The sequence below is a fragment of the Carcharodon carcharias genome, chromosome 8, assembly GCF_017639515.1.
Source record: "Carcharodon carcharias isolate sCarCar2 chromosome 8, sCarCar2.pri, whole genome shotgun sequence".
Taxonomy (NCBI): Eukaryota; Metazoa; Chordata; class Chondrichthyes; order Lamniformes; family Lamnidae; genus Carcharodon; species Carcharodon carcharias.
The window spans coordinates 147,892,681-147,918,272 of record NC_054474.1 but is presented as its reverse complement, the minus strand read 5'-3'; the positions used below and the strand labels follow the sequence as shown (position 1 = coordinate 147,918,272).

The 25,592-nt window shown below is 49.0% G+C and overlaps 1 protein-coding gene across 4 annotated transcripts in view; it reads left to right on the top strand.

The window, feature by feature from the left end:
* Positions 1-25,267, top strand: part of card9 (caspase recruitment domain family, member 9) — a 41,440-nt gene extending 16,173 nt beyond the window's left edge. For 3 of the 4 annotated variants that reach the window (XM_041192863.1, XM_041192861.1, XM_041192862.1), the window contains 8 exons: positions 789-932; positions 9,752-9,877; positions 10,612-10,803; positions 12,441-12,482; positions 13,667-13,712; positions 14,356-14,429; positions 18,003-18,085; positions 23,577-25,267. In XM_041192863.1, coding sequence (XP_041048797.1) covers positions 789-932; positions 9,752-9,877; positions 10,612-10,803; positions 12,441-12,482; positions 13,667-13,712; positions 14,356-14,429; positions 18,003-18,085; positions 23,577-23,703 — 834 coding nt within the window. In that variant the 3' untranslated portion in view covers positions 23,704-25,267. The remainder of the gene's footprint in view (positions 1-788; positions 933-9,751; positions 9,878-10,611; positions 10,804-12,440; positions 12,483-13,666; positions 13,713-14,355; positions 14,430-18,002; positions 18,086-23,576) is intronic. The other variant, XM_041192864.1, reaches the window with a different exon arrangement.
* Positions 25,268-25,592: the final 325 nt, after the last annotated feature.

The window sequence follows — 25,592 nt, the reverse complement described above, 5'->3', positions numbered from 1 at the left end:
TTCTTGGACTAAACCCATTGCAGCCTCAGGCTGACCAGCACATACTGACCCTCAGGGGAATTTGGTGGCAGATAGGAAGCAGGCTGAAGGGGAAGGGCCAGAGACCCCCGATTCAGCTGCTTTGCAACAGATCATCGATCCACTGGGATTGTGGTTTTAATGAATTTTAGTTCTAAAACTTATTTGGTGCATTGCGGCTTGAGAGTGCCTCTTGCATATTTTACCATGTCAGTTATTTGGGTTTATTTTTTATCCCTTCATGGGATGAGGGCATTGCCAGCATTTGTTGCCTATCCCTATTTGCCCTTGAACTGAGTGGCTTGGTAGGCCATTTCAGAGGGCAGTTATGTGTCTGGAGTCACATGCAGTCCAGGCTGGATAAGGACAGCAGATTTCCCTCCCTAAAGGGCATGAGTGAAACTGATGGCTTTTTACAACAATTGTTGATAGTTGTCATGGTCACTACTGAGATTAGCTTTCAATTCCAGATTTATTAATTGAATTTAAATTCCACCAGCTGCCATGGTGGGATTTGAACCCCTATCCCCTGAGCATTAGCCTGGGAGTCTAAATTCATAACTTATTAGTAGCCTGGTGACATTACCATTATGCCACTATCTCCCCAATAAGTCTCAGTCATTTGGGAGTGTCTTCTTAAACAGGCTGCACTTGCTATATGATTCACTCCATGTACCTACTTAACCTGTATATTATGGCTAAGAGGCAGAAACACACTGCCACACTCATCGATCTAATCTGCATTTATTTGATTGTTGCACAAACTAAAGGTTGACAAAATTGATAAAAATAAGATGTACATCCAGACTTTGGAGGATGATCGGAGGACAGCACTGGAGGAACACCAAGAACTTGTCAACAGCATTTATAATCTACGCAAAGAACTTCGGGATGTTGAAGAAATGCGGGATAAGGTGGGTATTTATCTTCTACCTTATTCTGGGATATGGATGTCACTTGTAAGGTCTAGTTGCCCCTGAGAAGGTGGTGATGAACTGTCCTCTTGAACCAGATAGTAAGTTTGATACAAAGAGGGGACAATGTTCAGCACCATTCGTGACTCCTCAGATACTGAAGCAGTCCATGTCCAAATGCAGCAAGACCTGGACCATATCCAGGCTTGGGCTGACAAGTGGCAAATAACATTCGCGCCACACAAGTGCCAGGCAATGACCATCTCAAACAAGAGAGAATCCAACCATCTCTCCTTGACTTCCAATGGCATTACCATCACTGAATCTCCCACTATCAACATCCTGGGGGTTACCATTGACCAGAAACTGAACTGGACTAGTATATAAATACTGTGGCTACAAGAGCAGGTCAGAGCTAGGAATCCTGTGGGGAGTAACTCACCTCCTGATTCCCCAAAGCCTGTCCGCCATCTACAAGGCACAAGTCAGGAGTGTGATGGAATACTCCCCACTTGCCTGGATGAGTGCAGCTCCCACAACACTCAAGAAGCTTGACACCATCCAGGACAAAGCAGCCCACTTGATTGGCACCCCTTCCACAAACATTCACTCCCTGTACCATCGAAGCACAGTAGCAGCAGTGTGTACTATCTAGAAGATATTTGCAGAAACAAGGCTCCTTAGACAGCAACTTCCAAACTCTCGACCACTGCCATCTAGAAGGACAAGGGCAGCAGATAGATGGGAACACCCTCACCTGGAAGTTCCCCTCCAAGTCACTCACCATCCTGACTTGGAAATATATCGCCGTTCCTTCACTGTCACTGGGTCAAAATCCTGGAACACCCTCCCCTAACAGAACTGTGGGTGTACCTACACCACATGGACTGCCACGGTTCAAGAAGGCAGCTCACCATCACCTTCTCAAGGGGCAATTAGGGATGGGCAATAAATGCTGGCCTTCCTATACCTCATCTCATCTGCTGAATCCCTCATCCATGCCTTTGTTAGCTCCAAACGTCACCATTCTAACTGTCCTACCAGGCTATTTACTCAGCTCTTGAACTTCAGCCCATCCAAAACTCAGTCGATGAAACATTTCAAGTCCAATTCACCTCTCCGTTTGCTGATTTATATACTGCTCCCGGCGTCAGCAACAACTCAAAATTAGCATTCCATTCTCATCCTTAAATTGCTCTCTAGCTATCTCTGTAAGCTCCTCCAGTCCCTATACCCCTCCCATTCTCTGTAACCTCCTCTAGTCCCTATATCCCTCCCTATCTCTGGAACCTCCTCCAGCCCCTATAACCCTCCCTGTCTCTGTAACCTCATCCAGCCTCTACACTCCTCCCTATCTTAGTAAGCTTCTCTAGCCCCTACAACACTCCCTATCCTTGTAACCTCCACCAACCCCTACAGCCCTCACTTTCACTGTAACCTACTCCAGTCCCTACAACCCTCCCTATCACTGTAACCTCCTCCACCCTCTACAACCCTCCCTATATCTGTAACCTCCTTCAGCCTCTACAACCCTCCCTATCTCTGTAACCTCCAACAACTTCTACAACCCTCCCTAGTTCTGTAACCTCCACCAACCCCTACAACCCTCCCTATCACTAACCTCCTCCAGCCTCCACAACCCTCCTTATCTTTGTAACCTCCTCCAGCCTCAACAACCCTCCCTATCTTTGTAACAACCTCCAGCCTCTACAACTCTCCCTATCTCTGTAACCTCCTGTAGCCACTACAACCCTCCCTATCTCTGTAACCTCCTGCAGCCCTCCCTATCTCTGTAACATCCTCCAGCCTCTACAATATTCCCTTTCTCAGTAAAAACCTCCAGCCTCTACAACCCTCCCTACCTCTGTAACCTCCTCCAGCCTCTAAAATCCTCCCTATCTCTGTAAACTCCTCCAGATCCTACAACCCTCCCTATTTTTGTAACCTTCTCCAGCCTTTACAACCCTCCCTATTTCTGTAACTTTCTCCAGCCTATCCAACCCTCCCTATCCCTGTAACCTCCTCCAGCCCTTCCTTTCTCTGTAACCTCCTCCAGCCTCTACAACCCTCCCTATCTCTGTAACCTCCTCCAGCCCCTACAACCCTCCCTATCTCTGTAATCTCCTCCAGCCCCTACAACCCTCCCTATCTATGTAACACCCTCCTGTCGCTACAATCCTCCCTATCTCTGTAACCTCCTCTAGACCCTACAACCCTCTCTAACTCTGTAATCTCCTCCAGACCCTGCAACCCTCCCTATCTCTGTACCCTCCTCCAGCATCTACAACCCTCCCTATCACTGTAACATCCTCCAGCCCCTACAACCCTCCCTGTCTCTTTAACCTCCTCCAGCATCTACAACCCTTCATATCACTGTAACCTCCTCCAGTCCCTACAACCCTCCTTACCTATGTAACACCCTCCTGTCGCTACAACCCTCCCTATCTCTGTAACATTCTCCAGTCTTTACAACCCTCCCTATCTCTGTAACTTCCTCCAGCCCCTACAATCCTCCCTATCTCTGTAACCTCCTCCAGCCCCTACAACCCTCCCTATCAATGCAACCTCCTCCAGCCTATCCAACACTCCCTATCTCTGTAACCTCCCCCAGCCTTCCCTATCCCTGTAACCTCCTCCAACCCTCCCTATCTCTGTAACCTCCCCCAGCCTTCCCTATCCCTGTAACCTCCTCCAACCCTCCCTATCTCTGTAACCTCCTACAGCCTCTATGACCCTCCCTTTCTCTGTAACCTCCTCCAGCATCTACAACCCTCCCTATCACTGTAACATCCTCCAGCTCCTACAACCCTCCCTATCTCTATAACCTCCCCCAGCTCTCCCTATCTCAGTAACCTCCTCCAGCCCTCCCTTTCTCTGTAACCTCCTCCAGCCTCTACAACCCTCCTTATCTCTGTAACCTCCTCCAGCCTCTACAATCCACCCTATCTCTGTAACCTCCTCCAGCCCTCACTATCTCTGTAACCTCCTCCAGCCTCTACAACCCTCCCTATCTTTGTAACCTCCTCCAGCCTCTATAACCCTCCCTATCCATGTAACCTCCTCCAACCCCTACAACCCTCCCTATCTCTGTAACCTCCTCCAGCCTTTACAATCCACCCTATCTCTGTAACCTCCTCCAGCCCTCACTATTTCTGCATCCTCCTCCAGCCTCTATATCATACCTATCCCTGTAACCTCCTCCAGCCCTCACTATTTCTGCATCCTCCTCCAGCCTCTATAACATACCTATCCATGTAACCTCCTTCAGCCTCCACAACCCTCCCTATCTATGTAACATTGTCCAGTCACTACAATCCTCCCTATCTCTGTAACCTCCCTCAATCCCTACAACCCTTTCTATCTCTCTAAACTCCTTCAATGTCTACACCTCTCCCTATCTCTGTAACCTTCTCCAGTCCTTACATAGAAACATAGGAGCAAGGGTAGGCCATTCAGCCCCTTGTGTCTGCTCCACCATTCAATAAGATCATGGCTATTTTTTTATATTCATTCATGGGATGTAGGGCTTCTCCGGCTTGGCCAACATTTATTGCCCATCCCTAATTGCCCTTGAGAAGGTGGTGGTGAGCTGCCTTCTTGAACTGCTGTAGTCCATGTGGTGTAGGTACACCCACAGTGCTGTTAGGGAGGGAGTTCCAGGATTTTGACCCAGCGACAGTGAAGGAACGGCGATATATTTCCAAGTCAGGCTGATGAGTGACTTAGAGGGGAACTTCCAGGTGAAGGTGTTCCCATCTATCTGCTGCTCTTGTGGTAGTGGTCGAGGGTTTGGAAGTTGCTGTCTAAGGAGCCTTGTTTCTGCAGACATCTTCTAGATGGTACACACTGCTGCTACTATGCATCGATGGTGCAGGGATTGAATGTTTGTGGAAGGGGTGCCAATCAAGCAGGCTTTATCCTGGATGGTGTCAAGCTTCTTGAGTGTTGTGGGAGCTGGACTCATCCAGCTGCGGGGAGTATTCCATCACACTCCTGACTTGTACCTTGTAGATGGTGGACAGGCTTTGGGAAGTCAGTAGGTGGGTTACTCGTCGCATGATTCCTAGCCTCTGACCTGCTCTTGTAGCCATAGTATTTATTTGGCTAATCCAGTTCAGTTCCAGGATGTTGATAGTGGGGGATTCAGTGATGGTAATGCCATTGAACATCAAGCGGCGATGGTTGAATCCTGTCTTGTTAGAGATGGTCATTGCCTGACACTTGTGTGGCGTGAATGTTACTTGCCACTTGTCAGCCCAAACCTGGATATTGTCCAGGTCTTGTTGCATCTGGACATGGACTGCTTCAGTATCTGAGGAGTCGCGAATGGTGCTCAACATTGTGCAATCATCAGCGAACATCCCCACTTCTGACTTTATGATGGAAGGAAGGTAATTGATGAAGCAGCTGAAGATGGTTGGGCCAAGGACACTACCCTGAGGAACTTCTGCAGTGATGTCCTGGAGCTGAAATGACTGACCTCCAACAACCACAACCATCTTCCTTTGTGCTAGGTATGACTCCAATCAGTGGAGAGTTTTCCCCCTGATTCCCATTGATCCCAGTTTTGCTAGGGCTCCTTGATGCCACACTCAGTCAAATGCAGCCTTGATAATCTTTTAAATGAAAACCAAATCAACAAAATTGGGATAAAATGCAGCCTTGATGTCAAGGGCAGTCACTTCAGAAGTTCAGCTGTTTTGTCCATGTTTGGACCAAGGCTGTAATGAGGTCAGGAGCTGATTGGCTGATCTAATTGTGGTCTCAACCCCATTTTCCTGTCAGTCCCCCATAACCCTTGACCCCCTTTTTGATCAAAAATCTGTCTAACTCAGCCTTGAATATATTCAGTGACCCAGCCTCCACTGCTCTCTGGGGAAGAGAATTCCAAAGAAAAACAATCCTCTGAGAGAAAAACTTTCTCCTCATCTTTGTCTTAAAAGGGAAACCTCTTATTTTTAAATGATGTCTCATACTTCTAGTCTCGCCCACAAGAGGAAACATTCTCAGCATCCACCCTATCAAGTCCCCTCAGGATCTTAGATGTTTCAATAAGATCACCTCTCATTCTTCTAAACTCCAATGGGTACAGGCCCAACCTGTCCAACCTTACTTCATTCCAGGAGTGAGTCCAGTGAACCTTTTCTGAAATGCTTCTAAAGTAGTAAGGAGTCCAAATCTGTACACAGTTTTCCAAATGTTGTCTCACCAAGGCCCTGTACAGATGCAGTAAAACTTCCCTATTTTTATATTCCATTCCTCTTGCAATAAACACCAACATTCCATTTGCCTTCCAAATCACTTGCTGTACCTCCATACTAACTGTTTGTGATTCATGTACCAGGACACCCGGATCCCTCTGTACCTCAGAGTTCTGCAATCTCTCCCTATTTAAATAATACGCTTCTTTTCTATTGTTCCTGCCAAGGTGGACAAGTTCATATTTTCCCACATTCACTTCATCTGCCAAATTTTTATCCACTCACTTAACCTGTCTATGTCACTTTGCAGACTCTCTACCTCCTCTTGACTTTCCTACCTATTTTGGTGTCATCAGCAAATTTAGCTACCAAACATTTGGTCCCTTCTTCCAAATCATTGATATAGATTGTAAATAGTTGAAGCCCCAGCACTGATCCTTGTGGCACTCCACTAGTTACAGCTTGCCAATCCAAAAAAGACCCATTTATGCCTAGTTAGCTAACCAGTCCTTTATCCATGCTAATATGTTACCTCCTACACCATGTGCTCTTATCTTCTGTGATATCTTATCAACTGCCTGTTGGAAATCCAAGTACACCACATCTACCCTTTATCCACCTTGAATGTTACTTTGTCAAAAAACTCGAACATATTAGGTAATACTTCCCTTTCACAAAGCCATGTTGACTCTGCCTGATCAAATTGTGATTATCTAAGTATCCCGCTATAACTTCCTCAGTAATGGATTCTAGCACTTTTCCTATGACAGATGCTAAGCTAACAGGCCTGTTGTTTCCTGCTTTCTGCCTCCCTTCTTTCTTAAATAAAGGTGTTACATTAGCTTTCTCCTCCAGCCCCTCCATATCTCTGCGCTCCTCCAATTCTGGCCTCTTGCGCACACTCAATTTCCTTGGCTCCACCATTGGCAGCTGTGAGTTCAGCTGCCTGGGCCCTAAGCTCTAGAATTCCCTCCCTAAACCTCTCTGCCTCTCTTCTTTTGAAACCTCATTAATGTCCATCTCATTTTCCAGGCCATGGAATGCTTTGGGACATTTGATCTCTGCAAAGAGCATTACAGAAATGCAAGTTGTTATGGGATGGCAATATTGGCTACACTGTTGCTGGGATGGGAGCGGAAGGGGGCTGTTCCTCAGGAACAGATTGGGAGAGGAATGATGAGCCAGTGTTGCCCTCCCTGATAACTGCCTCCTGTGTCAACGACGTGAGGGGAAGGGTTTGGGTGTGATGCCCCATGTGGTGGAACAGCCTACTGATATTCACTGTCCCAGGGTCTCACAAAACAGATCTAACATAACTACAGTTCAGAAAGAGGCCATTCAGCCCATCGTGTCTGCACTAGCTCTCTGAATGAGCAACTCACTGAGTGCCATTAACCTGCCATCTCCCCATAGCCCAGCACATTTTTCCTTTTCAGTTAATGGTCCAATTCCCTTTTGAAACATTCTGTCTGTCTCCACCACACTCCCTGGCAGTGCATTCTAGACCTGAACCACTCGCTGCGTAAAAAAATTTCTCATATTACTTTTGCTTTTTTTACTATTTACTTTAAATCTGCACCTTCTCGTTCTTGATCCTTTCATGAGTGGGAACAATTTCTCTCCACCGACTCTGTCCAGACCCCTTATTTTAAGTACCTTTATCGAACCTCCTCTCAGCCTTCTGTTCTCTAAGGAAACAGTGCAAACTTCTCCAATCTATCTTTATATCTGAAGTTCCTCATTCCGGGAACCATTCTCATGAATCTTTTCTGCACCTTCTCTAATGCCTTCACTTCCTGCCTAAAGTGTGGCGCCCAGAACTGGACACAATACTCCAGCTGAGGCCAAACTCATACCTTATACAAGTTCAACATAACCTCCTTGCTCTTGTGTGCTCTATGCCCCTATTAATAAAGCCCAGGATACTGTCTGCTTTACTGACTGCTCTCTCAACCTGTCCTGCCACCTTCAATGATATATGCACATATACACCCAGGTCCCTCTGCTCCTGCACCCCCTTTAGAGTTGTACCCCTTATTTTATATTGTGTCTCTATGTTCTTCCTACCAAAATGAATCACTCCACATTTCTCCTCATTGAACTTCATCTGCCACCTATCTGCCCACTCCATCAACTTGTCGATGTCCTTTGGAAGTTCTACACTATCCTCCTCAAAGTTCACAATGCTTCCAAGTTTTGTATCATCCGCAAACTTTGAAATTGTGCCCTGTGTATCAAGCTCGAGATCATTAATATATTTCTGGAAAAGCAAGGGTCCCAACACTGACTCCTGGGGAACTCCACTACAAAGCTTCCTCCAGCCCAAAAAATGCCCATTAATCACGACTTTCTGTTACCTATCACTCAGCTAATTTTGTATCCATGTTGCTACTGTCCCTTTTATCCCATGAGCTATAACTTTTCTCACAAGTCTATTGTGTGACACTGTATCAAATACCTTTTGAAAGTCCATGTAAACCACATCAACAGCATTACCCTCATCAACCCTCTCTGTTACCTCTTCAAAAAACTCCAGCAAGTTAGTTAAATATGATTTTCCCTTAAGAAATCTGTTGACTTTCCTTAATTAACCCACATTTGTCCATATGACTATTAATTTTGTCCCAAATTATTGTTTCCAGAAGTTTCCCCATCACTGAAGTTAAACTGAATGGCCCGTAGTTGCTGGGCTTATCTTTACATCCTTTTTTGAACAAGGTTGTAACGTTTGCAATTCTCCAGTCCTCTGGCACCACCCTGGGTCTAAGGAAGGTTGGAATATTATGGCCAGCGCCTCCGCAATTTCCACTCTCACTTCCCTCAGTATCCTTGGATGCATCTCATCTGGTCCTGGTGCCTTATCAACTTCAAGTACAGACAGCCTATCCAATACCTCCTCCTTAACAATTTTAATCAATTGTATGAGAAGTGGCTGAATTACCTCCTCTTTCACGATGGCCTGGGTAGCATCTTCTTCCTTGGTAAAAAGAGATGCAAAATATTCATTTAATACCTCAGCCATGCTCCTTGCCTCCATGTGTAAATCCTCTTTTTGGCCCCTAATCAGCCCTACTCCTCCTTTTACCATCCTTTCACTATTTATTTGCCCTCAGAAGACTTGGGATTCTCTTTTATGTTAGCTGCCAGTCTCTTCCCATACTCCCTCTTTGCTTTTCTTATATGCTTCTTCACCTCCCCTCTGTACCTATCCCGGAGATATGGCTGAGGCGACACTTTAAATAAGTAACAAATTATAAATTTATTTCCCATTAAATAATAAATTTAAATAAATAATAAAGCCATTGAATATATTCAAGGCTGAGTTAGACAGATTTTTGATCGACAAGGGACACAAGGGTTATGGGGGACAGACAGGAAAGTGAAGTTGAGACCACAACCAGATCAGCCATGATCTTATTGAATGGTGGAGCAGGCTCAAGGGGCTGAATGGCCTCCTCCCGCTCTGAAGTCCTATGGTTCCTATGACTTTCCATTTCCAGGGGTCTTGTATTGAGAGCCAGCTCAGTCTGACGATGATATTCCCGGATCAGTATAGCTGCAGAGTAACAGCTGCTGACTAATCCCGACTCTTGTCTTGTCCTCTCCGACTCTATGAAGTACCTGGAGGAGAAAGAGGTCTTTGAGCTTCGGTGCATAACTCTGCAGAAGGATTCCCAGATGTACAAGGTTCGCATTGAAGCAATGCTGCAGCAAATGCAGGAGGTGGCGATAGAGAGAGATCAGGTAACTGAAAAAAGACAAGAACTTTGAACTGTAACACTCTGTAAATGTCCCACTTTGTGACAAACAGCTAGGCAATTGGAGTGATAAAATCAGCTGTGTTCCTGTAAAGTGCTCTTTGGGATTATTATTCTTCAGTGGAACAGTTGCAGTGATGCATTCAGGCAGAGAAATGTGTGATTTTATCTGCACGCCTTCCACTCACAGACTGACCATAAAGAGAGGCTGTACCTGTCCTGGGAGCGCTTAATGGGGACAGTGTAGAGGGAACTTTACTCTGTATCTAACCCCGTGCTGTAGCCTGTCCTGGGAGTGTTTGATGGGGACACTGTAGAGGGAACTTTACTCTGTATCTAACCCCGTGCTGTAGCCTGTCCTGGGAGTGTTTGATGGGGACAATGTAGAGGGAGCTTTACTCTGTATCTAACCCCGTGCTGTACCTGTCCTAGGAGTGTTTGATGGGGACAATGTAGAGGGAGCTTTACTCTGTATCTAACCTCGTGCTGTACCTGTCCTGGGAGTGTTTCATGGGGACACTGTAGAGGGAGCTTTACTCTGTATCTAACCCCATGCTGTACCTGTCCTGGGAGTGTTTGTTGGGGACAGTGTAGAGGGAGCTTTACTCTGTATCTAACCCCATGCTGTACCTGTCCTGGGAGTGTTTGATGGGGACAGTGTAGAGGGAGCTTTACTCTGTATCTAACACTTAGTGACCTGCTATCTGCTAACTCCCACAGGCTCTGAAATCAAGGGAAGATTTGCACAAGTTGCACACGGAGACACTGCAGCAGAATGATGCATATCGGAAGCTGATTCGTGAACAGGGTGAGAAGTGCGATGAGCTGCAGATTGAATTCTTCCGGCAAGAGGAACATGTCCTGAGCCTTCAGACCAAACTGAAGAGGCTCAGAGAACCTTCAGACAGCTTGGTAATATCCAGCTGGCTACATATACAGTCTACAATGTCTCCGTTCAGTCTGGGATGTCTGGGTTCAGCCTGGGATGTCGGGGTTCAGTCTGGGATACCTGGATTCAGTCTGGGATGTCTGGGATGTCTAGGTTCAGTCTGGGATGTTGGGATTCAATCTGGGTGTCAGTGTTCAGTCTGGGATGTCTGGGTTCAGTCTGGGATGTCTGGGTTCAGTCTGGGATGTCTGGGTTCAGTCTGGATTGTCGGGGTTCAGGCTGGGATATCTGGGTGCAGCCTGGGATGTTGAGGTTCAGTCTGAGATATCTGGTTTCAGTCTGGGATGTCGGGGTTTAGTCTGGGATGTCAGGGTTCAGTCTGGGATACCTGGGATGTCTGGGATGTCAGGGTTCAGTCTGGGATGTCAGGGTTCAGTCTGGGATGTCTGGGTTCAGTCTGGGATATCTGGGTTCAGTCTGGGATGTCGGGGTCCAGTCTGGGATATCTGGGTTCATCCTGGGATGTTGGGGTTCGGTCTGAGATATCTGGTTTCAGTCTGGGATATCTGGGTTCAGTCTGGGATGTCAGGGTTCAGTCTGGGATGTCTGGGTTCAGTCTGGGTTGTCAGGGTTCAGGCTGGGATATCTGGGTGCAGCCTGGGATGTTGAGGTTCAGTCTGAGATATCTGGTTTCAGTCTGGGATGTCGGGGTTTAGTCTGGGATGTCAGGGTTCAGTCTGGGATACCTGGGATGTCTGGGATGTCAGGGTTCAGTCTGGGATGTCTGGGTTCAGTCTGGGATATCTGGGTTCAGTCTGGGATGTCGGGGTTCAGTCTGAGATATCTGGTTTCAGTCTGGGATATCTGGGTTCAGTCTGGGATGTCGGGGTCCAGCCTGGGATGCTGGGGTTCTGTCTGGGATATCTGTGTGCAGCCTGGGATGTTAAGGTTCAGTCTGAGATATCTGGTTTCAGTCTTGGATGTCTGGATTTAGTCTGGGATGTCTGGATTTAGTCTGGGATGTCTGGGTTTAGTCTGGGATGTCAGGGTTTAGTCTGGGATGTCGGGGTTCAGTCTGGGATACCTGGATTCAGTCTGGGATGCCTGGGATGTCTGGGATGTCAGGGTCCAGTCTGGGACGTCGGGGTCCAGTTTGGGATATCTGGGTGCAGCCTGGGATGTTGGGGTTCAGTCTGAGATATCTGGTTTCAGTCTGGGATGTCTGGGTTCAGTCTGGGATGTCGGGGTCCAGCCTGGGATATCTGGGTTCAATCTGGGATGTCGGGGTTCAGTCTGTGATGTTGGGGTTCAGACTGGGGTATCTGGGTTCAGACTGGGGTATCTGGGTCCAGCCTGGGATATCTGGGTCCAGCCTGGGATGTTGGGGTTCAGTCTGGGATGTTGGGGTTCAGTCTGGGATATCTGGGTCCAGCCTGGGATGTCGGGGTCCAGCCTGGGATGTCAGGATCCAGTCTGGGATGTCAGGATCCAGTCTGGGATGTCTGGGTTCAGTCTGGGATGTCTGGGTTCAGTCTGGGATATCAGGGTCCAGCCTGGGATTTCTGGGTTCAGTCTGGGATGACATGGTTCAGCTTTTTGTGTTGAAATATTTGAAACAGATTTGAAGATGTATCATTTGCTCGATGTTGTTTTATTTTAGACTTCGGATATGGATGAAATGTCTCCAAGAGCGTTTCAGGATGTGAGTCTCTCCCTGTTTTCACTTCAGACGCTGATGTTGAGATAAATGTCTCCATTGTTATGAAGATTAACTATCTGTTAATGGAGTCATTTTTCTGTGGCTCCGAATCCCCACTGCCCAACATCCCTAAAGGTGAATCACTGAGGAGCAACTCCACAGGCAAACACTACCCCCTGGTGCCCATTCTTCATCTGTGAACCCAACAATGAATATTCAACTGTGGAGAGTATCAAACCATCCAAACCTAGACCCCACCTTCACCAAAGAACAGGAGTATACCCACGTATACACACACACACACACGAATATACCTACACACACATGAATGTACCCACACACACGACTATACCCACCCACACAAATAAAGCAACACACAGGCATATATCCACACACACAAATATACCCACACACATGAATAAAATCACACACATAAATATACCCACCCACACAAATATACCCACGCACACGATTATACCCGCACATATGAATATGCTCACACACACGAATATCCCCACACACATGAATATACCCATGGACGCATATACTCACATACACGAATACACCCACACACATAAATATACCCACAGATACACAAATATACTCACACGCGTGAGTATACCCACACACATGAATATACCCATGGATGAATATACTCACACAATTGAATATACACACAGATGAATATACCCACAAACATGAATATACCCACACACACGGCTATACGCACACACACAAATATAGCCAGAAGCATGAATATACCCACACACACGAATAAAATCACACACATGGATATACTCACACGCACAAATTTACTCACACACATGAATATACACACACACACACATACGAATATACCCACACATGGCTGTCTTTTTGAGGGAGCGGGTATAATGGGGGGAGGGTGATGTTGCCTGATTAGCGATCAGGAGCAGGTGCCCTGTCTCTACCCCTGCCCTGTGTAGCCAGGCAATACTGAGACCAACTCCAATGCTTCTGCCAACACTTGATACATGGGAAAAGAGCAGTGAGGAGCTCGGGAGCTTCCTGCACTGTGTACCTTAGTAGTGCATTGAACATTGAGGCCAAAATGGATTTTTACTGCAGGGCCTTGATATGGTTTCTGAAACGAATGAAGTAGTGCTGGCAACCCCAATTCACACAGCTCTCTCCATTTCTTTGATCAGGCTACTGTTACAGCAATCCAGGGTGAAGAACAGGGATCTTTCGAGAGTGAGTATCTGTAATCCTACATTTTAAAATCCAATCTATCCCACAGTGTGTCAGCCGTGGCAAAGTGGGTCCTCGTCTCACCTCTCAGGAGGCTGTGGGCGGGTGTGTGGGCAGGTGTGTGGGTGGGTGTGTGGACGAGTGTGTTTGTGGGTGTGTGTGTGGGTGTGTGTGTGGGTGTGTGGTTGGATGGGTGTGTGGATGTATGTGTGTGTGTGTATGTGTGGGTGGACGGGTGTGTGGGTGGGTGTGTGGTTGGATGGGTGTGTGGATGTATCTGTGTGTGTGTATGTGGGTGGACGGGTGTGTGGGTGTGTGTGTGGGTGTGTGTGTGGGTGTGTGGTTGGATGGGTATGTGGATGTATGTGTGTGTGTATGTGTGGGTGGACGGGTGTGTGGGTGTATGTGTGGGTGTGTGGGTGTGGGTGGGTGTGTGTGTGTGAGTGGGTGTGTGGGTGGACGGGCGTGTGGGTGTGTGTCTGGGTGGGTGTGTGGATGTATGTGTGTGTGTGTGTGGGTAGGTGGACGGGTGTGTGGGTGGGTGTGTGGGTGCGTGTGTGGACGGGTCTGTGTGTGTGGGGGTGTGTGTGGGTGTGTGTGGGTGTGTAAGAGGGGGAGGTGCCTGATTCCAGTTTGTCTCTTTCAGAATGTTGGCCTGAGTGCTCCAAGAATGTGAAGGAATCGAGCACCAATCAGCTTTCAGCGCCTGACAGGAATACAGTGAGTGTTACTGTGTGTTTACTGACCCTGTTCATCATGAGATCCCTCTCTACACTCCTCACCTCGCCCATCCATTCAATACTTGATGGGTAATAATTTTTGGAAATGAGATGTGTGGCTGATGTTAAGGACCAGATCAGCCACCATCTGATTAATTGGTTGAACAGACATGAGGGGCTGAAAGTCTCTGCCTGTTTCTAATAATCTCACATTGAGCACAGCTTAGGTGGACCTGTCTCCCATTAGATTTCTATGTTTCTGTGTTTTTATAAATACTTTTGTAAGTTTTGCACCTTTTCTCAAAGTATTTTTTTCCACTTCCCTCTCTCCCCAATTTAAAGATGTGGGCTCCGCTGGCTGGGCCAGCATTTATTGCCCTTGAGAAGGTGGTGGTGAGCTGCCTTCTTGAACCGCTGCAGTCCATGTGGTGTAGGTACACCCACTGTGCTGTTAGGAAGGGAGTTCCAGGATTTTGACGCAGCGACAGTGAAGGAACGGTGACATATTTCCAAGTCAGGATGGTGAGTGGCTTGGAGGGGAACTTCCAGGTGGTGGAGTCTGCCTGCTGGCATCTGTCTGCTGCTCTTGTCTTTCTAGATGGTAGTAGTCGTGGGTTTGGAAGGTGTTGTCTAAGGAGCCTCTGGTGAATTCCTGCAGTGCATCCTGTAGATGGTACACACTGCATAGATCAGTCTTCACCTCTGTAGAAAATGAGTGTTGACAGGATGGTTATCCACAGGGGCAAGATGAGGCCATTCAGCCCCTCAAACCTGTTCCATCAATCAATTGGAAAATGGCTGATCTTTGTGTCAACTCCATCCACTTGCCTTGGCTCCATATCCTCTACAACCTTGTCTTGCAAAAAATTCGATCCATCTCAGATTTAAAATTTATTATTGAGCTAGCTTCTACTTTTTGGGGGAGAGAGTTCTACACTTCTACCAGTCATTGTGTGAAGAAGTGTTTCTTAACTGTTCTCCTTATTCACTCTGATTTTAATGTTTGTCCCCTTGTCCTAGACTCTCCCACCAGAGCAAACAATTTCTCTCTATCAATCCTATCAATTCCCTTCAAAATCCGAAAATCTCAAATGGACAGAGAGATGGGAGAGGTGGGGACGTGGGGGGTGGGGGAATGGAGAGTGGTGGGGGATGGGGGGTGGGGGGGTGGAGAGTGGTGGGACGAGGGGGGATGGAGAGTGGTGGGGGATGGGGTGTGGGGGATGGGAGTTAGAGGGTGTTGAGGTGTGGGGTGGTGAGGAGTGGGGGTGGGGGATGGAGAGTGGCAGGGACATGGGGGAGTGGGGGTTGGTGAGGAGTGGGGGTGGGGGGCAGTGAGGAGTGGGGGTGGTGAGGAGTGGGGGTGGGGGTGTGAGGAGTGGGGGTGGGGGGGTGGTGAGGAGTGGGGTGGGGGGATGGTGAGCAGTGGGAGTGGGGGGGTGGTGAGGAGTGGGGATGGGGGTGGTGAGGAGTGGGGGTGGGGGGATGGTGAGGAGTGGGGGTGGGGGTGGTGAGGAGTGGGGGTGGGGGTGGTGAGGAGTGGGGTTGCGGGGGTGGTGAGGAGTGGGGGTGGGGGGGTGGTGAGGAGTGGGGGTGGGGGGGGTGGTGAGGAGTGGGGTGGGGGGTGGTGAGGAGTGGGGTTGCGGGGTTGGTGAGCAGTGGGAGTGGGGGGCTGGTGAGGAGTGGGGGTGGGGGGGTGGTGAGGAGTGGGGGTGGGGGGGTGGTGAGGAGTTGGGGTGGGGGGGTGGTGAGGAGTGGGGCTGGGGCTGGTGAGCAGTGGGAGTGGGGGGCTGGTGAGGAGTGGGGGTGGGGGGGTGGTGAGGAGTGGGGGTGGGGGGGTGGTGAGGAGTTGGGGTGGGGGTGGGGGTGGTGAGGAGTGGGGTGGGGGAGTGGTGAGGAGTTGGGGTGGGGGGGGTGGTGAGGAGTGGGGCTGGGGCTGGTGAGCAGTGGGAGTGGGGGTGGGGGGGTGGTGAGGAGTGGGGGTGGGGGGGTGGTGAGGAGTTGGGGTGGGGGTGGGGGTGGTGAGGAGTGGGGTGGGGGAGTGGTGAGGTATAGGGGTGGGGGGGTGGTGAGGAGTTGGGGTGGGGGTGGGGGTGGTGAGGAGTGGGGGTGGGGGGGTGGTGAGGTATAGGGGTGGGGGGGTGGTGAGGAGTGGGGGTGGGGGGGGGGGTGGTGAGGAGTGGGGGTGGGGGTGGTGAGGAGTGGGGGTGGGGGGGTGGTGAGGATTGGGGGTGGGGGTTGGTGAGGAGTGGGGGTGGGGGTGGTGAGGAGTGGGGGTGTGGGGGTGGTGAGGAGTGGGGGTGGGGGTGGTGAGGAGTGGGGGTGGGGGTGGTGAGGAGTGGGGGTGGGGGGGCGGTGAGGAGTGGGGGTGGGGGGGCGGTGAGGAGTGGGGGTGTGGGGGTGGTGAGGAGTGGGGGTGGGGGGTTGGTGAGGAGTGGGGGTGGGGGTGGTGAGCAGTGGGAGTGGGGGGCTGGTGAGGAGTGGGGGTGGGGGGGTGGTGAGGAGTGGGGGTGGGGGTGGGGGTGGTGAGGAGTGGGGGTGGGGGGTGGTGAGGTATAGGGGTGGGGGGATGGTGAGGAGTGGGGGGGGGATGGTGAGGAGTGGGGGTGGGGGTGGTGAGGAGTGGGGGTGGGGGGGTGGTGAGGATTGGGGGTGGGGGTTGGTGAGGAGTGGGGGTGGGGGTGGTGAGGAGTGGGGGTGGGGGGGTGGTGAGGATTGGGGGTGGGGGTTGGTGAGGAGTGGGGGTGGGGGTGGTGAGGAGTGGGGGTGGGGGGGTGGTGAGGAGTGGGGGTGGGGGTTGGTGAGGAGTGGGGGTGGGGGTGGTGAGGAGTGGGGGTGGGGGTGGTGAGGAGTGGGGGTGGGGGGGTGGTGAGGAGTGGGGGTGGGGGTTGGTGAGGAGTGGGGGTGGGGGTGGTGAGGAGTGGGTGTGGGGGTGGTGAGGAATGGGGGTGGGGGTGGTGAGGAGTGGGGGTGGGGGTGGTGAGGAGTGGGGGTGGGGGGTGGTGAGGAGTGGGGGTGGGGGTGGTGAGGAGTGGGTGTGGGGGGTGGTGAGGAGTGGGGGTGGGGGTGGTGAGGAGTGGGGGTGGGGGTTGGTGAGGAGTGGGGGTGGAGGTGGTGAGGAGTGGGGGTGGTGAGGAGTGGGGGTGGGGGGGTGGTGAGGAATGGGGGTGGGGGTGGTGAGGAGTGGGGGTGGGGGGGTGGTGAGGAGTGGGGGTGGGGGGGTGGTGAGGAGTGGGGGTGGGGGGTGGTGAGGAGTGGGGGTGGGGGCGGTGAGGAGTGGGGGTGGGGGACGGTGAGGAGTGGGGGTGGGGGGGCGGTGAGGAGTGGGGGTGTGGGGGCGGTGAGGAGTGGGGGTGGGGGTGGTGAGGAGTGGGGGTGGGGGTGGTGAGGAGTGGGGGTGGGGGGGTAGTGAGGAGTGGGGGTGGGGGTGGTGAGGAGTGGGGTTGCGGGAGTGGTGAGGAGTGGGGGTGGGGGGTGCAATGCAGCATGAACAGGTCAGGGATGTAAAACTGTGGCTGGGGTCTGGGGGCTGTGCTGTGTGACATGTCTGTGACCCTCATTCACTCTTTCACAGTTATGTCCAGTTGTTTCTGAGGAGAATTTAGAGAAGAAGAGCAGCAGGTGGAGAACGAAGAAAACTTTTGAAGACTATAGAAGGTTTTTTAATAAATCCTCACCTCAATATTCTGCTGTGAAAAATAAAAATACTTAGAAATTTTGCAGAATGTTACCCACCTGGTCACCCTTTACGCTGCTTGCCTCTGTTTCTACGTTGGTCTCCCTGTCTGTCCCTGTCTGTCTGTCTCTCTCTCTGCATCTCTCTGTCTGTCTCTGTTTGTCTCATATCTGTCTATCTCTCTCTCCCTCTGTTTGTCAGTCTGTCTTCCTCTCTATCCAGCTCCACCTGTTCCACCGCACCCCCCCCCCACCCCCTTAAGCAGCTTAAATTTCACCTCATTTCTATTTCTCTTTAGTTCTGATGAAGAGTCATACAGGCTTGAAACATTAACTCTTGTCTTCCTCTCCACAGATGCTGTCAGACCTGAGCTTTTCCAGCTATTTTTGTTTTTGTTTCAGATTTCCAGCATCTGCAGTATTTTGCTTGTATCTTAGTGTTTAATTGACTGCCACTTCTCTTCCAGGAATGTCTACCTTGAAGAAGTATTGCTCTTCTCTCCAACAGGATTTCTGCTTGTCTCTTTTGCCTTGTTCACCTTCATTGCTTTCCATTTCTCTCCTGGTGTTTGACAAGGTGTTTACTAAAACCCGCTTTCACAGCCATATCTCCTTCCTCAGTGACTGTCTCCATCTCCGACTTACCTCACCTAGATTCCAACTGAAGTCCCATCCCTCATGTTTCGAACCCACCCAGATTGCCAGATATCTCTGGGACATACAATGCTCCTCGGACTCCTGTTCTTGTCACATCCTGAGATCCATACTCAATGTCATGTGCCGCCTAATGAACACAATAGACCTCTCCCTCCAGCAGCACCGACTCACCCTATCTCTAAGCTGTCCTTGCCCTCAGTTTCATTTTATTCTTCGTCTCATCCGACACCTTAATGAGAAACTTTGTCTCTTTCAGGTGCAAAGGAATGCAAGCTCCAACAACTCATCGACACTCCATCCCTGCCCGTCCCTCTGACCCCATCCTGTCTTCTAATCCCAGCCCTGGCCGTGTGTACACTATACCTCTGACCTTCCCCTCTCTGATGCTGAACGTTCAGTGCTCGGCAAAGGATTCAGTTTCATACCCTTACGCCCTCATCTCAATGAATTTCGGGCTGGGCACGATGCTGAACTCCTCTTCCGCCGCCTTCGTCTCTGGGCTCACTTCTTTGGGCAGGAGTCCTCCTCCTGTTTCATGGATCCTTTTACCCACCTCCAATATTCTCCCTCCACCTGGACCCCTCCCTCTGGATTCTTACCTTCTCTTGATCTTTTCATTGAGAACTGTCGGCGCGACATCAGTCATCTCAATTTCTCTGCTCCTCTCACCCACTATAACCTGTCTCCTTCTGAACTTGCCTCACTCCATTCTCTCAGGTCCAACCTTGACTTTGTTATCAAACCCGCTGACAAGGGTGGTGCTGTTGTCTGGCGCACTGACCTCTACCTCGCGGAGGCTGAGCATCAACTCGCAGACACTTCCTCCTACCTCTCCCTGGACCATGACCCCACCACTGAACATCAAGCCATTGTTTCCAGGACTGTCACTGACCTCATCTCCTCATCTTCCCTCCACAGCTTCCAACCTGATAGTCTCCCAACCTCGGACGGCCCGCTTCTATCTCCTACCCAAAATCCACAACCAGGACTGTCCCAGCAGACTGATCGTGTCAGCCTGTTTCTGCCCCACGGAATTCATTTCTTGCTATCTTGACTCCATTCTCTCCCCCTTGTCCAGTCTCTTCCCACCTACATCCGCGATTCCTCTGATGCCCTACATCATATCAACAATTTCCAGTTCCCTGGCCCCAACAGCCTCCTCTTCACCATGGATGTCCAATCCCTTTACACCTCCATCCCCCACCAGGATGGTCTGAGGGTTCTCCGCTTCTTCCTCGAACAGAGGCCCGAACAATCCCCATCCACCACTACTCTCCTCCGTCTGGCTGAACTTGTTCTCTCACTGAACAATTTCTCCTTAAACTTGTCTCACTTCCTCCAAATAAAAGGGGTAGCCATGGGTACCTGCATGGGCCCCAGCTATGCCTGTCTCTTTATTGGGTATGTGGAACGTTCCTTGTTCCAGAGATAAAAACAAAAAACTGCCGATGCTGGAAATCCAAAACTAAAACAGAATTACCTGGAAAAACTCAGCAGGTCTGGCAGCATCGGCGGAGAAGAAAAGAGCTGACGTTTCGAGTCCTCATGACCCTTCAAAATCAGTTCTGTTGAAGAGTCATGAAGACTCAAAACATCAATTCCTTGTTCCAGTCCTTCTCCGGCCCCCTCCCACAACTCTTTCTCCGGTACATCGATTACTGCTTTGGTGTCGCTTCATGCTCTCGTCTGGTCCTTGAAAAATTTATTAATTTTACTTCCGATTTCCACCCCTCCATCACTTTCACATGGTCCATCACTAACACTTCCCTTCCCTTCCCTTCCTTGACCTCTCTGTCTCAATTTCTGGTGATAGACTGTCCACCAATATTCATTACAAGCCTACCGACTCCCACAGCTACCTCGACTACAGCTCCTCATACCCCGCTTCCTGTAAGGACTCCATCCCATTCTCTCAGTTCCTTCGCCTCTGCATCTGTTCTGATGATGCTACCTTCAAAAACAGTTCCTCTGACATGTCTTCCTTCTTCCTTAACCGAGGTTTTCCACCCATGGTTGTTGACAGGGCCCTCAACCGTGTCCGGCCCATCTCCTGCGCATCCGCCCTCACACCTTCCTCTCCCTCCCAGAACCATGATAGGGTCCCCCTTGTCCTCATTTATCACCCCACCAGCCTACGCATTCAAAGGATCATCCTCTGCTATTTCCGCCAACTCCAGCATGATGCCATCACCAAACAAATCTTCCCTTCACCCCCCCCACTGTCGGCATTCCATAGGGACTGTTCCCTCTGGGACACCCTGGTCCACTTCTCCATCACCCCCTACACCTCAACCCCCTCCCACGGCACCTTCCCATGCAACCGCAGAAGGTGCAACACCTGCCCCTTTACTTCCTCCCTCTTCACCGTCCAAGGGCCCAAACACTCCTTTCAAGTGAAGCAGCACTTCACTTGCACTTCCCTCAGTTTAGTCTACTGCATTTGCTGCTCCCAATGCGGTTTCCTCTACATTGGAGAGACCAAACGCAGACTGGGTGACCGCTTTGCGGAACATCTTCGGTCTGTCCGCAAGCATTACCCACACCTCCCTGTCGCTTGCCATTTCAACACTCCACCCTGCTCTCTTGCCCACATGTCTGTCCTTGGCCTGCTGCAATGTCCCAGTGTAGTTCAACGCAAACTGGAGGAACAGCACCTCATCTTCCGATTAGGTACTTTACAGCCTTCCGAACTTAACATGGAGTTCAACAACTTCAGATCATGAACTCTCTCCTCCACCCCTATCCCCTTTCCAATCCCCTTTTTTCTAATAATTGTTATATATTTTTAATATATTTATATTATCCCACCAATTTTTATTATTATTTTTAAATTTATTTCTATATTGTTTTATCTCCTTTTAGCCTATTTCAATCCCTTCCCCCCACCCCACCCCCACTAAGGCTATCTGTCACTTGCTCGTTCTGTTTTCTACCCTTAATGTCACCATTAGCACATTCCTTAGATAATATCACCACTGTCAACACCTCTTTGTCCTTTTGTCTGTAACATCTTTGACAAGCTCTTCTTTGCCCCCACCTATTACTATCCAGTGCCACCTGTTCCCCCCCCCTTAAACAGCTTATATTTCACCTCATTTCTATTTCTCTTTAGTTCTGATGAAGAGTCATACGGATTCGAAACGTTAACTGTGTTCCCCTGCAGATGCTGTCAGACCTGCTGAGTTTTTCCAGCCATTTTTGTCTTTGTGTTTGTTGTTGTTGTTGTTGTCTTTCTCTCGGTTTGTCTCACGATCTGCCTGTCTCTCTTTCTCTCTCTCTCTCTCCCTGTCTGTCAGTCTGTCTCTTTGTTTGTCTCACTATCTGACTGTTTCTCACTCTCTTTCCCTGTCAGCCTGTCTGTCTGTCTGTGTCTCTCTCTCTGTCTCACTATCTATCTTGCTGTCTCTCTCTCTTCCTGTCAGTCTGTTTGTCTCTCTCTGTTTGTCTCACTATATCGCTCTCTCTCTCCCTGTCGGTCTGTCTCTCTCCCTGACTGTCAAGCTGTCTCACTCTCTCTCTGTTTGTCTCGCTATCTGCCTGTCTGTCTGTCTGTCTCTGTTAGTCTCACTATCTGTCTTTCTCTCTGTCTCTCTCTCTCTCCCTGTCAGTCTGTCTCTCTCCCTGTCTCTCTGTCCGTCTGTCTTTGTCTGTCTCACTATCGATTTGTCTCTCTCTCTCTCCCTGTCGGTCTGTCTGTCTCCCTCTCTGTTTGGGCCCAAACACTCCTTTCAAGTGAAGCAGCATTTCACTTGCACTTCCCTCACTTTAGTCTACTGCATTCGTTGCTCCCAATGCAGTTTCCTCTACGTTGGAGAGACCAAACGCAGACTGGGTGACCGCTTTGCGGAACACCTTCGATCTGTCCACAAGCATGACCCAGACCTCCCTGTTGCTTGCCATTTCAACACTCCAACCTGCTCTCATGCCCACATGTCTGTCCTTGGCTTGCTGCATTGTTCCAGTACAGCTCGACGCAAACTGGAGGAACAGCACCTCATCTTCCGACTAGGCACTTTACAGCCTTCCGAACTGAATATTGAATTCAACAACATCAGATCATGAACTCTCTCCTCCATCCCCACCCCCTTTCTGACCCCCCTTTTTCCAATAATTTATATAGATTTTTCTTTTCCCACCTATTTCCATTATTTTTAAATGTATTTCCATCCATTGTTATATATTTATCTTTTAGCCTATTTCGATCCCTTCCCCCCACCCCATCCCCACTAGGGTTATCTGTACCTTGCTCATCCTGCTTGCTACCCTTAATGTCACCTATTAGCACATTTCTTAGATAATATCACCACCGTCAACACCTCTTTGTCCTTTTGTCTGTGACATCTTTTGGTTATCTCCACCTATCACTGGCCCTCTATCCAGCTCTACCTGTCCCACCCCCCCTTAAACCAGCTTATATTTCATCTCTTTTCTATTTTTCCTTAGTTCTGATGAAGAGTCATGCGGACTCGAAACGTTAACTGTTTTCCTCTCCGCAGATGCTGCCAGACCTGCTGAGTTTTCCAGGTATTTTTGTTTTTGTTTTGGATTTCCATCATCCGCAGTATTTTGCTTTTATCCCTCTCTGTTTGTCTCTTTCTCTGTCTCTCTCTCTCCCTGTCAGTCTGTCTGTCTGTCTCTGTCTGTCTGTCTCTCTCTCCCCCTGTCTCTGTCTGTCTCTCTCACTTTCTCTCAGTCTCACTATATATCTATCCATATAATTGTCAATTGGGATGTGAAAGGGTTTAAAACTCCTCAGCAAATCCTGCAACTAAAATCTCTTTTTTTTTTGGTCTCCTTTAAAACACTGGTTGACCAGGAAGCGTGCAATCCGGCTGAACAAAATGAAGAGAGACCAGAAGAAGGAAAAGTGGGAGAACACAACAGGGAGTGAGAATTCTGACACCGATTCCTCGGGCAGAGACGGGAAGAGTGAGATCAGATGATACGCTCATTCTTTGGGGTCTCTGGAACCACCAAGACTCAAACTCTGCACCAAATCTAACGCCATCACAGAAACAAGTGTTACGGACAGGAGGGGGTTAATTTAAACAGCATTAATTTCTCCTCTCACCGCCCACCCATAAACAGAAAGGTATTTTCGATTTCGTTTCGATCTTTATAAGCAGTAGCATATTTCCCAACCCCTCAGTTTTGGGTGTGATCCAACTTCTATTAAAGCAATATTCAAGGTAGGATGAACTCAAAGGATTAGTTTATTTGCACACACTCAAAACTCGAAAGAGGGTTCACATTGCCCTCCTCATATTTAGATAGTAAAGAGAGGGATAGAAAAAAAAAAGATTTACAGTACAAAGACCACAGAGAAAATAAATATTGTTTCACCAGGGTTCTTTAGAGTGTTGAATCAAAGTCCAATGGGCTATTCCTTCACAGAGGACAGTGGGTTGAAAATTGATGCTGGATAATTCACTTTTCTGGTGGTGTTGACTTTACATCATGATTTATGCACGCAGCGATGAATTAGTCTTGTATGCAATGGTGCAGAATTTCCAGCAGAAGCAGTGTAGATGGAGCCCAGTGTACAACCTGGGCTTCAGTGTGCCCTGCTAGTCAGATGTTAAACAGCAGACTGAGCTATGCAATTCAGCAAAGCAATATTGCTTGTTCCACAAACCAGAGGCCCATGCCACATGACTTAACCTCTCCACAATGTCTTCAACAAAGGATTTTTATCCAGTGTCTGGAAATTGACTTCATGTTCCAGGCTGATTACATCTCAGCCATTATGGGTTAAAAGGAACATTGGAGAGGCTGTTGACTTGGTAGATGTTCCATCTCCGCTGGTCAGCCTGGGTTATCAAATACAAAAGGCCTTCATCTAGCTCCCTTTGAAGTTGCACTGTGCACTCTGCAAGTGGCCGTTAGTAGCTCCTCAGAGATAACGAGGTATGAGTTTCCCTGAAACTGCAACATGGCTTCTTTTGTTCAGACAGAACAAGTTTCAGCCATTTTAAAGGTCTTTCTTCAGTTTTAAAATTTTAGAAATAGTGATGAGCATGTCTATAGATATTTGTAAAAGTATAAAGTGTGAGGTCTTAACCCCTCACACATGGACTCGGAAAATCTTGTCCACTTGATGTCAGCATTAGTTCAGAGGCAAAACACGTGCCAATGAGCCAGAAAGTTATGGGTTCGTGCCTCACTCTAGAAACATGAACCCATAATCCAGGCTGACACTTTAATGTAGTAATGATGGAGTGCTGCACTGTGGGAGGGTCAGTACTGAGGGAGTGCTGCACTGTCAGAGGTGCCATCTTTCAGATGAGACATTAAACTGAGGCCCTGTCTGCCCTCTTGAGGTGACCATAAAGATCCCATGACCACTATTTAGAGGGAAAGCAGTTCTTTCTGGTGTCTTGGACAATATTTATTTTCTCAACTAATACATTATCTGGTCGTTACCGTGCTGCTATTTGTGGGCTCTTGCTGTGTAGAAAGTGTCAATCTGGAGGCTGTTCATGGTTTGGCAATAAATACTTTAATTATTTAATGGGTTATCATCTTTTTCACAATGTCAGCGGAAAGAATTTGATTTGCTTATTTGCACTTACTGCTAAACATCATGTCTCAACCTCTTTCTACCCACCCTCTCTCTATCTGTCTTTGTCTCTCTCAGTATCTTTCTCCTTTCTCTTTCTCTCACATTGGCCTGTTCTTTCTCTTTCCCATGTTCTGTCTTCCGCAACAAATAGGAGCAGAAAAGACCATGTGGCCTGTCGAGCCTGTTGCCACCATTCAACACCATCATGGCTGACCTTGGCTTTCAACTGCTCTTTCCTGCCCACTCCCCATATCCCTTAGTTCCCTGAGA